General features: G+C 39.8%; 2 protein-coding genes, 1 long non-coding RNA gene and 1 pseudogene across 3 annotated transcripts in view; 2 read left to right on the forward strand and 2 right to left on the reverse strand.

Moving 5' to 3' along the window:
• Positions 1–18057, reverse strand: part of LOC140280020 (uncharacterized) — a 156806-nt gene that overhangs the window by 64720 nt on the left and 74029 nt on the right. The gene's annotated exons all lie outside the window — the stretch shown is intronic.
• LOC140280019 (NLR family CARD domain-containing protein 3-like) overlaps positions 1–18057 on the forward strand; it is an 83491-nt pseudogene that overhangs the window by 37567 nt on the left and 27867 nt on the right.
• LOC140280248 (GTPase IMAP family member 9-like) lies at positions 12324–15575 on the forward strand. The gene is made up of 2 exons (XM_072375550.1): positions 12324–12986; positions 15481–15575. The coding sequence occupies exons 1-2, from the start codon at positions 12353–12355 to the stop codon at positions 15573–15575; spliced, it is 729 nt and encodes a 242-aa protein (XP_072231651.1). The 5' UTR covers positions 12324–12352.
• On the reverse strand, positions 17041–18036 carry LOC140280249 (stonustoxin subunit alpha-like; the record flags this gene model as incomplete). The annotated part of the gene is made up of 1 exon (XM_072375551.1): positions 17041–18036. A coding segment is annotated over one exon (540 nt), but the record flags the coding sequence as incomplete, so codon positions are not given.

Below are 18057 nucleotides of genomic sequence, written 5' to 3' on the forward strand. Positions count from 1 at the left end.
GGACCTTGTTAGGAATTGTTAGGACCTTATGAGGACCTTGTTAGGACCTTTTTAGGAATTGTTAGAACCTTATGAGGACCTTGTAAGGACCTTGTTTGGAATTGTTTTGACCTTATGAGGACCTTGTTAGGAATTGTTAGGATCTTGTTAGGACCTTGTTAGGAATTGTTAGGACCTTATGAGGACCTTGTTAGGTATTGTTAGGACCTCGTTAGAACCTTGTTAGGAATTGTTAGGACCTTATGAGGACCTTGTTAGTAATTGTTAGGACTTTGTTAGGAATTGTTAGGACTCTGTTTGGACCTTGTTAGGAATATTTAGGACCTTGTTAGGAATTGTTAGGACCCTATTTGGTCCTTGTTAGGAATTGTTAGGACCTTGTTAGGACCTTATGAGGACCTTGTAAGGACCTTGTTTGGAATTGTTAGGACCTTATGAGGACCTTGTTAGGACCTTTTTAGGAATTGTTAGGACCTTATTAGAGTCTTGTTTGGAATTCTTAGGGCCTTGTTAGGAATTCTTAGGACCTTGTTAGGACCTTATGAGGACCTTGTAAGGACCTTGTTTGGAATTGTTTTGACCTTATGATGACCTTGTAAGGACCTTGTTTGGAATTGTTTTGACCTTATGAGGACCTTGTTAGGAATTGTTAGGACCTTGTTAGGACCTTGTTAGGAATTGTTATGACCTTGTTAGAACCTTGTTAGGAATTGTTAGGACCTCGTTAGAACCTTGTTAGGAATTGTTAGGATCTTGTTAGGACCTTGTTAGGAATTGTTAGGACCTTGTTAAGAATTGTTAGGACCTTACGAGGACCTTGTTAGGAATTTGTTAGGACCTTATGAGGACCTTCTTAGTAATTGTTAGGACCTTACGATGACCTTGTTGGGAATTGTTAGGACCTTATGAGGACCTTGTTAGTAATTGTTAGGACTTTGTTAGGAATTGTTAGAACTCTGTTGGGACCTTGTTAGGAATTGTTAGGACCTTGTTAAGAATTGTTAGGACCTTACGAGGACCTTGTTGGGAATTGTTAGGACCTTATGAGGACCTTGTTAGTAATTGTTAGGACTTTGTTAGGAATTGTTAGGACTCTGTTTTGACCTTGTTAGGGATATTTAGGACCTTGTTAGGAATTGTTAGGACCCTGTTTGGTCCTTGTTAGGAATTGTTAGGACCTTGTTAGGACCTTATGAGGACCTCGTAAGGACCTTGTTTGGAATTGTTTTGACCTTATGAGGACCTTGTTAGGAATTGTTAGGATCTTGTTAGGACCTTGTTAGGAACTGTTAGGACCTTGTTAGGACCTTGTTAGGAATTGTTTTGACCTTATGAGGACCTTGTTAGGAATTGTTAGGATCTTGTTAGGACCTTGTTAGGAACTGTTAGGACCTTGTTAGGACCTTGTTAGTAATTGTTAGGACCTTATGAGGACCTTGTTAGGATCTTGTTAGGACCTTGTTAGGAATTGTTAGGACCTTGTTAAGAATTGTTAGGACCTTATGAGGACCTTGTTAGTAATTGTTAGGACTTTGTTAGGAATTGTTAGGACTCTGTTTGGACCTTGTTAGGGATATTTAGGACCTTGTTAGGAATTGTTAGGACCTTGTTAGGACCTTATGAGGACCTCGTAAGGACCTTGTTTGGAATTGTTTTGACCTTATGAGGACCTTGTTAGGAATTGTTAGGATCTTGTTAGGAACTGTTAGGACCTTGTTAGGACCTTGTTAGGAATTGTTTTGACCTTATGAGGACCTTGTTAGGAATTGTTAGGACCTTGTTAGGTATTGTTAGGACTCTGTTTTGACCTTGTTTGGAATATTTAGGACCTTGTTAGGAATTGTTAGGACCTTGTTAGGAACTGTTAGGAACTGTTAGGACCTTGTTAGGACCTTGTTAGGAATTGTTAGGACCTTATGAGGACCTTGTTAGGAATTGTTAGGATCTTGTTAGGACCTTGTTAGGAATTGTTAGGACCTTGTTAAGAATTGTTAGGACCTTATGAGGACCTTGTTAGTAATTGTTAGGACCTTGTTAGGAATTGTTAGGACCCTGTTTGGTCCTTGTTAGGAATTGTTAGGACCTTATGAGGACCTTGTTAATAATTGTTAGGACCTTATGAGGACCTTGTTAGTAATTGTTAGGACCTTATGAGGACCTTGTTAGTAATTGTTAGGACTTTGTTAGGTATTGTTAGGACTCTGTTTTGACCTTGTTTGGAATATTTAGGACCTTGTTAGGAATTGTTAGGACCCTGTTTGGTCCTTGTTTGGAATTGTTAGGACCTTATGAGGACCTTGTTAGTAATTGTTAGGACTTTGTTAGGAATTGTTAGGACTCTGTTTGGACCTTGTTAGGAATTGTTAGGAACGATTAATCCAGTCGCTGAGGGCAAAAGGGAGAAACACAAGCCAGGGAACTTCTGCCGGCGAGAAGTTGATGTAGCAACGAGAATAAATTAATCTAGTACATCAGGGGCTGTGTGCGAAATCACATTTCTACAATAACAGTTAGAATATCTAACATAAACCAACATCTTTATTTTTTTTTAAAATGTCAATCATACACATGAAGTGTGATTACTAATCCGGCTGCACTAGATGTTTGATATATTCAGTACATGCATAGCACGGCACAAGGAAATTGTAGTTTCTTTTGAAATTGGTCTTTTATAATTATATTCTTATAATTTGGAGTTGTAACTACTAAATTGAGAGTACAAGGAGAGATTTACAGGGGTGAAAAATACATTCATGTGATCAGATTTTAAATATGCAGTTGTGTGTATAGCCACATAGATGAAGTCAAGAGCTCTCTATAACAGTTGGTCCCATATCTGTAGCCTCTTCTGTTAATGATTAACAAGCCTTCTATATTACACTGAAGTCAGGGTTCAGAGGTCAATATTTCAAGGCAGGACTCATTTAAAATCTTCACACTGACAAAAATGTCTTTCACTTTGTCTTTCAACAAAGTTTCATTTTCACCTCTGTTTGGTCTTTCAGGTCTAGTTTCTCAGATTCTCAGAACATGCAGATTCCACACAGAAAGGCCCCAGCCGGGAGTTGTAGTGGCAATCCAAAACAAAAAAAAGGCCACTTGAGGGAATTTGAATTGCTTGTCTACGAGTTGTGATAACAAAAAAATCACATCTTCCATAAAGTATGCTTTTAACGTTTTATTTATGCAGATCCGGCCCACTGATAGAAATGGTTGATAACAGCCTCCTGAACCCACCAATTTTGAGGACCAAATTGTGACAATACTATGTTTTTCCTTGTGGACCAACGCAGCTATTACAAATTTTGCTGTGAGACAGGGTTGACTGTACTGTTAATTCAACCTCCACAACAGGTAAAACTCATTCAGTATGGCTGACGAAACCAAACACAAAAACATCAAACAACATCGCGGCCACTTGAAGAGGCCAGGACTACTAAACAGTTATCCTTATTATTACTAAGTATTGAATGTGAAATACGCGGCTTTTGAAGATGTTGGTGGATTATGTACATTGCAGTCACTACAGACGTCTTATTGGAGGCAGTGAATCTCTAACTATTCAAAAAAGCAGGCGCCCCTTTCTTTAATGGTCCATGAGAATACAAAAAAGAATTAAAAAATTAAATACACGTGGTAAATTACTTGGACTCCTGATACAGAAAAATGATTTGAAGATTTGAAGACATCCTTGTCTCAGGCCCCAACCTTGGGCCTGCCTAGACCCGATTTGCCGCTTACCCAATTTGTGGATCAAAAAACTGGATTTACGATGTTTGTCTTGTGCCAGCCTCATGAAGGTAAACTTGCTTATTTCTCTTCTAAGCTCGATCCTTTTGCTGCTGGTCTCCCTCATTGTTTGAGGGCAGTAGCTGTAGTCGAAAAAGCATTGTTAGCATCACGGGATATTGTCGAGTCCTCGTTTCTCACATCTTACATGCTGAGGAAACATCACATTTGTCTGCACAGAGGTTGCTTAGATATCATAGCACATTACTTTAACTACCTAACGTTGAGATGAAACACTGTGATGTCTTGAATCCTGCAACTCTTCTTCCTACAGCAGATGATGGGGAACCACATGACTGTGTTGGGATACTGCAGCAAATATGTACCCAATGACCAGATCTGATAGATACGCCCCTCCCTAATGCAGACTTAGAGTTGTTTCTTGATGGCTAAGCTGCAAGCCAGGTTAGTTTTGCTGTAGAAACATCACATAACACGCTTGTTAGTGGGAGACTTCCTTGACATTTTTCAGCACAAGCAGCAGAGTTGGTTGCTCTCACAGAGGCATGTAAGAATGTTGATAAAGATAGTCCTGGTTCACGATATACCATGCTGGGGAATACCAAGGCTCGTAAGCAGTGATCATGGGCCTGTGTTTGCTAAACGAGCTCTTGATGAAATTTCACAATACTTTTTGGGGTTTTTTATCATTAAGCATCAATGTTCTTATCATCCACAGTCTGCAGGTGCAGTGGAGCGGGAGAATGGCACCATAAAAACTAAACTGGCCAAGTGTTGTTAAGACACTGGGCTATCTTGGGTGAAAGCCCTCCCACTGGTGTTTTTCTCAATGCGCATGTGAAATAGAAATAAACATGGTCTTAGTCCCTTTGAAATAGTGTTTGGAAGACCCCCGTCTACCAGCGTAGGTTCAGTGAGACCTGCCCTGACCACTGACCAGTACGAGGCTATGCTCCCTGTGCCAGCCACGGTGCTCCGACATCATCTGCAGCCAGGAGACTGGGTGCTCATTCAGGACCACAGGCTGAAACATTGACAGGGGGGATTGAGTCAAAAAGGCAAGCAAAACAAAGCACCCCTGATACTGGAAAGCTGTTATTTAAACTGCACAGAGACGATTAGAACAAGAACAACTGGATCCACTGTATCCACATCGGGCCGTTCCAGGTCCTCTTGGTCACTGAAACAGCAGTGAAGGTGGGCAAAAGGCGAAAAAAGTTTCATTGTACGTCATGAAGGAGAGTAACAGCGCTAGGCTGGAAACTCTGAAGAAGTCTGAACTTACATGAGTACTTATACATACAAAGGTGGGAAATGTGCACGGAACAGGTAAGAGTATTACCTGCTGACTTAGACCACCTCAGCTGCACAAGCAGCCGATGCAACCAGGAAACCTCACACAGAAAAAAAAAACCAGCACATTCCTGTGGAGGAGGAAAACATCTTCCATCACACAAACACGGGGAAGTGGTTTAAGATAAAATCTACCCCCGTTCAGCTTCACCGAGTGAATCCAGTTTTTCTTGTTCTCATCGTCTCTCTGCAGTTTAGATAAGAGCGTTCCAGTATCAGGGGTGTTTTGTTTTGCTTGCCTTTTGGACTCAATACTCCCTTCATTCCAGATTCATTATTTTAGACCTGACCTTAAAATCCTGAGCAGAAAATTGATGAAAAACTGTTTAAAAGTCCAAATCTACAAGTCAGTGATCAGACGTGGACCTTTTAAAGTGTTTTACGCAACTACTGTCTAACACATTTAACATGTTTCCATGCAAACTCTGAACCTGATCACTCTGAGTCTTTAATCGACCAACCGTTGTTGTTGCTCTGCTGCCACAAAGGTATTTCATCAGTCAGTTGGCATTGACTGATGTGTGTCACGTGATTTGATGGAAGAACAGGTCAGCTTCTCTGGAAGACATCACAATGCACACACACAGTTAAAACAGGCTGTAAAACACTTGGATCTTAGAAGTTTGTGTATATTTCACTGATTTCCTACATTTGTGATCATTAAGTCTTGCTGTGCTGTAGGTCAGTTGTGCAGCCCAGTAAGCAAACAACAGAACAGCTGCTCTGCACTGGCCCCCAGTTGGTGTTAAAGTGTATTTTAAGATCTCGTTTTTAGTGTTTCAAGTGTTTAAATGGGTTAGCCCCTTCTACCCACTGAGATCCGCTGATCAGATGTTTCTGGTTGTCCCAAGGTCCAGGTTAAACACAGGGGTGATGTGTCATGTTATTTTTAAAATATTAGAAGAAAGCACGGCTGCTTGGAAGGAAAACATAAAGAAACAGAAGAAGGTTTGACTTACAAGCAGCCGATGCAACCAGGAAACTTCACTTACAGGAAAAAAACCCCAGCACATTCCTATGGTGGAGCAAAAACATTTTCCATCACACAAACACAGGTTGTGGCTTACAATAAAATCTACCCCCGTTCAGCTTCACCTAGTGAATCCAGTTTTGTCTTGTTCTCATCGTCTCTCTGCAGTTTAAATAACAGCATTCCTCATGCATTATTTCGTGTGTTAGGAACTTGTTAGGAATGGTTAGCACCTTGTTAGGACCTTATGAGGACCTTGTTAGGACCTTGTTGGGGCCTTGTTAGGAATTATTAGGACCTTGTTAGGAACTGTTAGGACCTTGTTGGGAATTGTTCGGACCTTGTTAGGAAATGTTCGGACCTTGTTAGGAATTGTAAGGACCTTTATAGGAATTGTTAGGACCTTGTAAGGAATTGTTCGGACCTTGTTAGGAATTGTTCAGACCTTGTTAGGACCTTATGAGGACCTTGTTAGGAATGTTAGGACCTTGTTAGGAACTGTTAGGACCTTGTTAGGAATTGTTCGGACCTTGTTAGCAATTGTTTGCACCTTGTTAGGACCATGTTCGGACCTTGTTAGGACCTTGTTGGGGCCTTGTTAGGAATTATTAGGACCTTGTTAGGAACTGTTAGGACCTTGTTGGGAATTGTAAGGACCTTGTTAGGAATGGTTAGGACCTTATGAGGACCTTGTTAGGAATTGTTCGGACCTTGTGAGGAATTGTTAGCACCTTGTTAGGAATTTTTAGGACCTTATGAGGACCTTGTTAGAAATTGTTAGGACCTTGTTAGGAATTGTTCGGACCTTGTTAGGACCTTGTTAGGACCTTGTTAGGAATTGTTCGGACCTTATGAGGACCTTGTTAGGACCTTGTTAGGAATTGTTAGGACCTTGTTAGGAATTATTAGGACCTTGTTAGGAATTTTTAGGACCTTATGAGGACCTTGTTAGAAATTGTTAGGACCTTGTTAGGAATTGTTCGGACCTTGTTAGGAATTGTTCGGACCTTGTTAGGAATTATTAGGACCTTGTTAGGAACTGTTAGGACCTCATTAGGAATTGTTAGGACCTTGTTAGGACCTTGTTAGGAATTGTTCTGACCTTGTTAGGAATTATTAGGACCTTGTTAGGAACTGTTAGGACCTTATTAGGAATTGTTAGGACCTTGTTAGGAATTGTTCTGACATTGTTAGGAATTTTTAGGACCTTGTTAGGAACTGTTAGGACCTTGTTAGGACCTTACACCATTAATGTAATCAGATTTTAAATATGCAGTTGTGTGTATAGTCACATAGCTGATATCAAGAGCTCTCTATAACAGTTGGTCCCATATCCTTAGCCTCTTCTGTTAATGATTAACAAGCCTTACATATTGCACTGAAGTCAGGGTTCAGAGGTCAATATTTCAAGGCAGGACTCATTTATAATCTTCACACTGACAAAAATGTCTTTCAATTTGTCTTTCAACAAAGTTTCATTTTCACCTCTGTTTGGTCTTTCAGGTCTAGTTTCTCAGACCATTTGATTGTTCAGCCTGGATGAAATCAAACCTTTGGATTTTCTTTTTCATTTTAGGTCAGAGAGAACCTTCAAGGTATTGCTAATGTACTTCATCATGTTCATAATTTTGGATTTGGGCTGGTGTAGACTGAAGGTTTTGGACGATGGGAGGAAGCCGGAGTACCCGGAGAGGACCCACGCATACACGGGGAGAACATGCAGATTCCTCAAAGAAAGGCCCCAGCCGGGAGTTGTAGTGGCAATCCAAAACAAAGAAAAAAGGCCACTTGAGGGAATTTGAAGTCCTTGTCTACGAGTTGTGATGACAAAAAAATCACATCTTCCATAAAGTACGCTTTTAACGTTTTATTTATGCAGATACGGCCCACTGATAGAAATGGTTGATAACAGCCTCCTGAACCCACCAATTTTGGGGGCCAAATTGTGACAATACTACGTTTTTCCTTGTGGACCAACGCAGCTATTACAAATTTTGCTGTGAGACGGGGTTGACTGTGCTGTTTATTCAACCTCCAGAACAGGTAAAACTCATTCAGTATGGCTGACGAAACCAAACACAAAAACATCAAACAACATCGCGGCCACTTGAAGAGGCCAGGACCACTAAACAGTTATACTTATTATTACTAAGTATTGAATGTGAAATATGCGGCTTTTGAAGATGATGGTGGATTATGTACATTGCAGTCACTACAGACATCCCTAACTATTCAAAAAAAGCAGGCGCCCCTTTCTTTAATGGTCTATGAGAATACAAAAAAGAATTAAAAAATTAAATGCACATGGTAAATTAACTTGGACTCCTGATACAGAAAAAGCATTTGAAGATTTGAAGACATCCTTGTCTCAGGCCCCAACATGTCTTTAGACATTTGGCAAACTTTCTGAGTCGTTGTCACCTGTGAGGAATGCAGTGTGCAGGTGTTTCATCAAACTGTCATTAAAGGGCTGTTTCATGACATTCAGTCCACAGTTTGACTTCCATCCAATCCACTGATGTTTGAAAAAACTTTCTGAATCAAAGTACGTTGTTTACATGCTGTTTGCGGTTTGTGAGGTTGTCTTCATCATGAAGTTATTTTGTGCTGCTGTTGTTCTGAGTCCAGAATTAGTTTCAATATCTGTATGAGGCGGAGGCACAGAGGGAGGGGCTGGATGCAGATATAACACAGAGCTGGGAGAAGGAGACTAATCAGCTTCAGGACGTCTACAGTTACAGACGTCTACAGTTACAGTCATTGTCACAGAGAAAAAGGCTGAAAACTACGAACATGGCGAGCAAAATGTCACGTAAGTACATTTACTACTTTATGCTGCTGTAATTTAGTGTTTAGCTTCATACTGCTGTAATATAGTGTTTAATTACAGCTTCATACTGCTGTAATATAGTGTTTAATTACAGCTTCATGCTGCTGTAATATAGTGTTTAATTACAGCTTCATACTGCTGTAATATAGTGTTTAATTACAGCTTCATACTGCTGTAATATAGTGTTTAATTACAGCTTCATACTGCTGTAATATAGTGTTTAATTACAGCTTCATACTGCTGTAATATAGTGTTTAATTACAGCTTCATGCTGCTGTAATATAGTGTTTAATTATAGCTTCATACTGCTGTAATATAGTGTTTAATTACAGCTTCATGCTGCTGTAATATAGTGTTTAATTACAGCTTCATGCTGCTGTAATATAGTGTTTAATTACAGCTTCATGCTGCTGTAATATAGTGTTTAATTACAGCTTCATGCTGCTGTAATATAGTGTTTAATTACAGCTTCATACTGCTGTAATATAGTGTTTAATTATAGCTTCATACTGCTGTAATATAGTGTTTAATTACAGCTTCATGCTGCTGTAATATAGTGTTTAATTATAGCTTCATACTGCTGTAATATAGTGTTTAATTATAGCTTCATACTGCTGTAATATAGTGTTTAATTACAGCTTCATGCTGCTGTAAGATAGTGTTTAATTACAGCTTCATACTGCTGTAATATAGTGTTTAATTATAGCTTTATGCTGCTGTAATATAGTGTTTAATTATAGCTTCATGCTGCTGTAATATAGTGTTTAATTACAGCTTCATGCTGCTGTAATATAGTGTTTAATTACAGCTTCATGCTGCTGTAATATAGTGTTTAATTACAGCTTCATGCTGCTGTAATATAGTGTTTAATTAAAGCTTCATGCTCCTATAAGATAGTGTTTAATTACAGCTTCATGCTGCTGTAATATAGTGTTTAATTACAGCTTCATACTGCTGTAATATAGTGTTTAATTACAGCTTCATGCTGCTGTAATATAGTGTTTAATTATAGCTTCATACTGCTGTAATATAGTGTTTAATTATAGCTTCATACTGCTGTAATATAGTGTTTGATTACAGCTTTATGCTGCTGTAATATAGTGTTTAATTACAGCTTCATGCTGCTGTAAGATAGTGTTTAATTACAGCTTCATGCTGCTGTAAGATAGTGTTTAATTATAGCTTTATGCTGCTGTAATATAGTGTTTAATTACAGCTTCATGCTGCTGTAAGATAGTGTTTAATTACAGCTTCATACTGCTGTAATATAGTGTTTAATTATAGCTTTATGCTGCTGTAAGATAGTGTTTAATTACAGCTTCATACTGCTGTAATATAGTGTTTAATTATAGCTTTATGCTGCTGTAATATAGTGTTTAATTTCAGCTTTATGCTGCTGTAATATAGTGTTTAATTATAGCTTTATGCTGCTGTAATATAGTGTTTAATTGCAGCTTTATGCTGCTGTAATATAGTGTTTAATTACAGCTTCATGCTGCTGTAAGATAGTGTTTAATTACAGCTTCATGCTGCTGTAATATAGTGTTTAATTATAGCTTTATGCTGCTGTAATATAGTGTTTAATTACAGCTTCATGCTGCTGTAAGATAGTGTTTAATTACAGCTTCATACTGCTGTAATATAGTGTTTAATTATAGCTTTATGCTGCTGTAATATAGTGTTTAATTTCAGCTTTATGCTGCTGTAATATAGTGTTTAATTGCAGCTTTATGCTGCTGTAATATAGTGTTTAATTTCAGCTTCATGCTGCTGTAATATAGTGTTTAATTATAGCTTTATGCTGCTGTAATATAGTGTTTAATTGCAGCTTTATGCTGCTGTAATATAGTGTTTAATTGCAGCTTTATGCTGCTGTAATATAGTGTTTAATTGCAGCTTTATGCTGCTGTAATATAGCGTTTAATTGCAGCTTTATGCTGCTGTAATATAGTGTTTAATTTCAGCTTTATGCTGCTGTAATATAGTGTTTAATTATAGCTTCATACTGCTGTAATATAGTGTTTAATTGCAGCTTTATGCTGCTGTAATATAGTGTTTAATTTCAGCTTTATGCTGCTGTAATATAGTGTTTAATTGCAGCTTTAAAAGACAAAAAACGTACTGAATAACTAAGATGTTGGAATAATAAAGGGAAACAGAAAAACAATAGTGCAGCAGAATGCTGAATCAGCATGTATTTTAGCTAATCTTTAATAATTCTACCTTTTATGTGTTTTCCTGACACCTGGCTGTTACTGTGGAAGCAGTAAGGGTTCACTTAGTTTTTCACACACTGCTTCTGTGTTCTGTCTCGGTTTCTGTTCCATAATTGATGACACAGTGTAATATGTCATGTGTTGATCTGAGGTTGGAGTTTTAGCTGAGGAACAGGTGAGTTTTATTCTGTCCTGATGTGTAAAACCTCCGGATTAAAAGATGATGGAATCATTTTTTTACTTGACTGGAGGTGATATAAGATTTTAAATATATAATAATTCCATTAGTAAATAGCTCTACTTATTTATCGATGTACCTGTACATGGTTTCCTGGGTCCAGACTAGAGGGCTGCATTGGGATTTGGTCCCGCAGGAGCGGGCGGTGGCTAAAAACAAACACTGCGGGATGTATCCTAGCGACAGGATGTCAATAAATGATGTGTAAAGGAAGCTCAAAGAAGGTTTTTACAGCATAAAGATAAAGCAAGGCAAGTCTGACATTTGGAGAAGTTTCTCAATTGTCCGTGAATCTCTTTATTAAGACACCTATAAGCCTATAAAATGACGTGTTTTCTCCTGTGGGAGAAGACACAAAATCAATGCATTTCTATTATCATAAATTCTCAAAGTTTTGCGGGAGCGGGCGGTAATGGTCAGAAAATCAGCGGGAGCGGGATGAAGAAAACAGTCCCGCGCAGGGCCCTGGTCCAGACCGTCGATGGTACATTAAAGGGCAGTGGTTCAGTTAGACTGCCTCTGGTGGCTGAAAGGATAATTACAGAAGCAAACACTGAACACAGAAGACCACATTTTCCTTTCAGAGCTTCTGGATGAAAATGGATGCCCGGAAATATTTATTAATGATGCTGTGGCATCACCAGCTGCTCAAAGAAGAAGTTGATCATCAAACATCTGATTTGGGCCTTTAAGGACACACCCTCCATTTCCTAAAAAAATTCTTTCCTGTCATGAAATGTTCTCTTGAACAAAGTTTCTTCTGATCTTTGTTTTGTGGTGTTTCCTGGTAAAATGAGTCATATCTGTTTAAAATGTTTTTTCTTACTCTGACTTTAGAGTTCATTGCCTTATTGCCGTCTACTTTGACCTGCAGACAGCTGAATAAATCTCACAAAGATTCAAAATTCATAAAACTTTCCATTTACATCCTAATGTCGTTATCAACATGAATAATGTGTTATTTTCCAACAGAGCCCAACAAACCAGGACTCAGGATGGTGCTCGTTGGGAAAACCAGAGTTGGGAAGAGTGCATCAGGAAACACCATCTTAGGAAGGAAAGATGCTTTTGAATCCAAACTGTCTCCTTCCTCACTGACATCGGTTTGTAAGAAAGAAACAGCAGAGGTTGAAGGTCAAACTGTGGCTGTGGTTGATACTCCAGGTCTGTTTGACACCAAAGACAAGGATGAAGTGAAGAGAGAGTTTGTTAGATGCATCTCGTTTGCTGCTCCTGGTCCTCATGTGTTCCTGGTTGTGATCCAACCCAACAGATTCACAGAAAAAGAACAAAAAACTGTTGAACTCATTCAGAAGATCTTTGGAGAACAGGCGGCACGTTACACTATGGCCTTGTTCACCCATGGAGATGATCTGGAGGCAGAGAAGGTCAACATAGAAACGTTCATTGAAAACAATGCAGCTCTTCGTGCCTTCATCCGTCAGTGTGGTGGAGGATATCATGTCCTCAACAACAGAGAGAAGAATCCCTCTCAGGTCAAAGAGCTGCTGAGGAAGATCAACACCATGGTTCAGATAAATGGAGGAAGCTACTTCACCAATAAGATGTTACAGGAAGCTGAGAGGGCCATCAAAGAAGAAACAGAGCAGCTTATAAAAGAAAAGCCAGGTATGAATCTGACACAAGCAAGAAAACAGGCAGAGGAGGACAATTCATTTATTAAGTCTGCTGGCGCTGGAGCTGGACTTGGGGGTTTAGATGCAACATTGACTGATGTTTGTCCTATACTGTAATAACTATTCTATTACTGATTAAGCTGCAGCTTCCTGAAGAAAAAGAAAAGATTGTTTTTGCTTTTCCTGCTTTTTTATGGATATATCATCATTACTGACTGTTTGATATCACAGTTAGCAGCTTCTTTTCACTTACAAATACTGATGTTTTATCATATAATCAATGGGATCTTCTTATCTTATTGTGTTTGTATTGTATTGATTGGACCGTATGATTGAAGTACCTTGAGATGACATTTGCTGTAAGTGTGCGCTACATGAGTAAAGCTGAATTGAATTGATTGAACTGCTTTTATCCAATGAGTCCTAATGAGCTGTGGTCACTGAGAACAGCAGCTTCATGTATCCTCTGCACTTCATCTGTATTCTGACATGCTAATAAACATAAAGATCCAAATAAAATATGTGTCGTGTTCATCTGTTCAGCTACAACACACAAAGGAAATGTTTTTAAATGGACAGCAAATATCTAAAAAAGAAAAAAAAAAGGTACTAACCAATTAAAATGTGTTAGGAAAGATTGTGTGCTGATGTTTTTATATCTCTCTGGGTGTAAAAATAAAATGACAAAAGACAGAAAAGCGTGACAGTCAGGCTCAGTGCATGAGACCTGAGAGCACAATCACAATCATAAAAATCACAAAAAACAATAAAAGCGTTTGATTGTGTTGAATTAAAAACCCCAAAAATGCAGACCAACAAACATTGTGTGAGTAACAAAAATATGAACACAACACAAGGGTTAATGCATCTGGACACATCTGTCTGCTCTGCTCAAACACATTGTCACGTTTTAAGTTTTCTTTTGTCATGTTTTCAGGTTTTTGTCATGTTTTCAGGTTAATTTCTTGTCATGTTTTTTCCCCTGTCACTTAGCTTCGCTCCAGTCACCTGTTTTCTGTTTCACAGCTGCGCCTCGTCACCAATCACCTTCCCCAGTATTTAGTTTCCAGGTTCACTCACAGTCATCGCGAAATCCTCACCTTACCTTCTATCATTCACGTCCACGTTTTTCAGGTCTGGTTTTGCCTCAAAGTTAAGTCTTGTTTCTTTTTTTTCATAGTCTTGTTCATTTATCCATAGCCACGGTCTTCTTTAGTTTTTCTGCAGTATCAGTATTTTTATCCGGCTCAGCCGCGTCCTTGGCTCTTGCCTTGTGCTTTTTGTTTTGTGAATAAATCTGTTTGTTTTTTTTAAAGTCCGCATTTGGGTCCTCCCTCTCGCACCACGCAGCGTGACACACATAACCAGGCTCCATTATCAGGGGGGAGGAACAAGCCACAGATAGCCGACGAATTACTATTGCACTGACGGACAATAAATGCAAAAACAATTCGTTCACATTTTAAGGCTTTTCCCGAGAAATCGGCAGAGTTTATACGGCAAATAAACAAATAAATAAGTTACTATTGGTCTTCTGATTCTGTCACATCACTAATATCCCCAGCGTCGCCACACAATGCTGGTATGTACAGCAACGGTACTACAGGCAGAACTTCCATTAGCAAAACGGCTACGTTACAAGGAAGTTGAAAAACAACTTGGATAACGTGCCGAGAGGACGGAAGATTAAATCCACTAATGTTTGTCTCACGATTTGACATTCGGCTTATACATGGCGTTACTTTTATGAGTATTAATCAAGTTATTACTATAGTTACTATAGTTATTATAAGTTACTGATGTTAACCTCGTCCAGAGGCGTCGTCCACTTCTCTGGGCTCGGAGGCATCTGGGATGGACCGTCACACGGTGGAAACGTGTGCTGTGGTCAGACCCATCAGTATTCCAGATCTTTGTTGGAAGAAATGGAGCAAAGACCAAAAGGAGCATCCAGCCTGCTGTCAGCAACCAGTCCCTGCAGCCATGCAAAGCAGCTCAGTGTGTGTGTGACTGACATTAAATGCATAAAACACCCAATAATATAAATTTATTAGCTGTTCACAAAGTGATTGACGGCTTGCCCTCATTTACAATGATGTCAGGTAACAACATATTAAACACATGATCAAAGGTAACTGTAGCTGCACAGGTCCAATGAAACATCATCCAGATGTCTTTATTAAAGCTGTATTTGGTCTCTCTTCTCTCTTCAGAGGGCATCATGAAAACTACAAAAATAAGACATTCAGGCTGAATGAATGCATCTTTCATCTCTTTGTCAGCCTCATGCTAGTTTCCACCATCGTAACAGCCCCAAAAACACGTCAGCATCACATACTCAGAATGAATCAAATGAATTTAGTGTGAAATCGTCCAAGAAAGAAACATCGTGAACACTGTAACAGCAGAAAACAATCGTGGTCATTTACAGTGTTGTGGACCTCGTGCAGAATCAGATCACATTGGAGACGTGTTTCCTTCCTCAGCGTCCATGTTGGATCTGACCCATAATGCCACAGGTCATGTGACCTGTTACACCACAGTAATGAAAACGAGCACATTCCCCAACAACATGATTTAACAAAAGAAGGGTTTAGAAAGGCCTTTAACCATCTTATTTATTACATTTGAATGGAAACAGAGCAGAAGCTCAGACACAGGACTGAATGACAAAGGCTGCTACAGCAGCAAGCTAAGGCAGGGTGACCAAGGACCTGGATAGAACAAAAACCCAGGAGCAGATATACTGGGAGGGATGATTGGATGGGTGGATGCAGGTGAGTAATGATCACAAGGAGCAGGCGGTAACATGGTGAAAGAAGGCAACTGAGGACATCTAGGGACAATGGCAGGAAACAGCATGATAAATAAACTTAGAGACTCACTAACATAAAAGACAGAGTCCAGAGGAGTTAAAGCAGAAAAGACATTAAAGATACAAAAGGAGCTGAACTAAGGCAGATAACTGAATCAACTGAAAAATCAGTCAAAGAAACCAAAAGTCAAAAACTCACAGACCAGGACAGTAACTTTTAATGGAAAGTGTTGAAACTATAGTGAAGGATTGCCAGCCATTTTCTGTGGTTGAAGATGGGGGCTTTAGAAGGTTTAAGCATCCTTGACCCCGCTTATATCATTCTTATACCCTTCGGGGTAGAAAAGCCTTGAAGCCCCCGGTGGACGTATGTTATGAAAAGACCAGGAAGAAACAGACCCTAACAGTTAGTCTCACTGCAGATATGTGGACCTTCAATCATTATGGATGTGTGCTTTGCTGTTACAGTCCATTCGTTGTTGGACAAATTAGAACTTAACACTGTCCTTTAAGGAGTTCAAAGGTCATCTGTGTCACACACAGCAGCAACTCAGCTGATGCAACTAGAGGCATCATACCTGAGAGGTGCATTACAGACGGGGTCCCTGCTGTGATCACAGATGGGGCCACAGCATTGCTGCAGGTCTCAACCAGCTGGGTATTAGACACGTTTATTGTTTTGCTCATGTTCTCCACCTGGTGTTGAAGAAATATTTAGCATAAGCCCCAAAGTGGAGGCAATCTGAACCCCTAATCAAGGTGGTGAGTTACTGCAAATCTAGCACTACTGACAAGAAAAAGCTCAGTGCAGTCCAAACACGTGTGGAGATGGCTGTACTGAAGCTGGTGCAGATTGACCAGATGGAACAGCTCTCTCACCATGCTGCAGAGGCTCGGCGGGGCTCTTGGAGCAGCTTTGGCCTCCCTTGCCACCAAAGGGCAACCCAACAGAGTCTTGGAGTCTTGCAGCTGTTCTACAAAGCCACTATAGAGCTGTGGGAGGGTCCAAGGCTATTCCCCTCATTCAGATGTTCAGATATTTAATCACACAGTGTGGTCAAATGCCCAATAACATTGGAAACTAATTAAACCCAATTAAAGCCTTCACCAAGAGCAGGGCCATCTGACCAACAGGACTTCAACCTCTGGGCTGATTGGATAATCAAAGTCAGATAAACTCCACCATCAGAGCTATGTAGAAGTGATGATATAATAAGAGTATAACTGCACATCATCAGGATGAACCCTGGCTGCTCAGCAAACTTCTGCTCATTTCAGCAGAATCAGTGAAGATCTGTCAGCAGGTTGGAAATTCATCTCGGCTGATTGCAGCTCAGTGATTCCTCTCTGATGTCACAGTTTATCACATGTGCAGCAAACTAACTGCAGCTGACAGCAACTGAATGGTCTCAGCTGAAGTGAGCTGCAGAGAAACACAAGATACTGATATTCAGTGTGAAGCTTTGACTGGAAACACAGAAAAACAACATCCTGGAAGAATGGCAGCTTCCATCTTTAAAGGACTGGAAGAGGAAGAAGTTTCCAAGGAATCATTCAGAAGAGTTTCAACCAGAAACTGACTGAATCCATGAATCTGAAAAGGTGTTTTTGAGTGAAAGAGACAGACATGTACAGACTGAACTATGTGTTCAACAGTGATTCTCTGACAGGAGGAAACTCTTTATGCTCAACACAGAGACACTGAGGAACCAGATGAACAGAACCAGACTGTAAACCCAGGATGCAGAGGTTCTTCAGTGAATGTGGTGTTGAAGGTGTGGAGGTGGATCAGTGTGTCAGAGGAGACTCTGTAGAAGGACAGAGTGCCAGCAGGACGGTCCAAATACACTGCTGCTCTGTTAGAGACAGAGGAGGAGGAAGAGGAGGAGGAGGGGATGGATGTTTCTCTGTTATTGTGACTGACAGAGTAACCTCTATCAGAGCACCTCAGACACCAGGACTGATCATTCCATCCAAACACACTGTCTCTGTCTCCTCTCCTGCTGATTCTTCTGTAACTCACTGATATATAAACTGTTCCGCTCCACTCGACCTCCCAGTAACAGCGACCAGTCAGAACATTTCTACACAGCAGCTGACACCATTGATCAAATCTGTCTGGATGATCAGGATATGACTGAACCTTCTTCACATGTGTCACCTTCCTGTTGTTGTCAGATAGTTTCAGTTCTCTGTTCATTGTGTTTGTGTCGATGGTGAGTCGACAGGAATCTGATGGAGAGAACAA

This window comes from Leuresthes tenuis, unplaced genomic scaffold, assembly GCF_036924035.1.
Source record: "Leuresthes tenuis unplaced genomic scaffold, fLeuTen1.0.hap1 SCAF_21, whole genome shotgun sequence".
NCBI classification, from domain to species: Eukaryota; Metazoa; Chordata; class Actinopteri; order Atheriniformes; family Atherinopsidae; genus Leuresthes; species Leuresthes tenuis.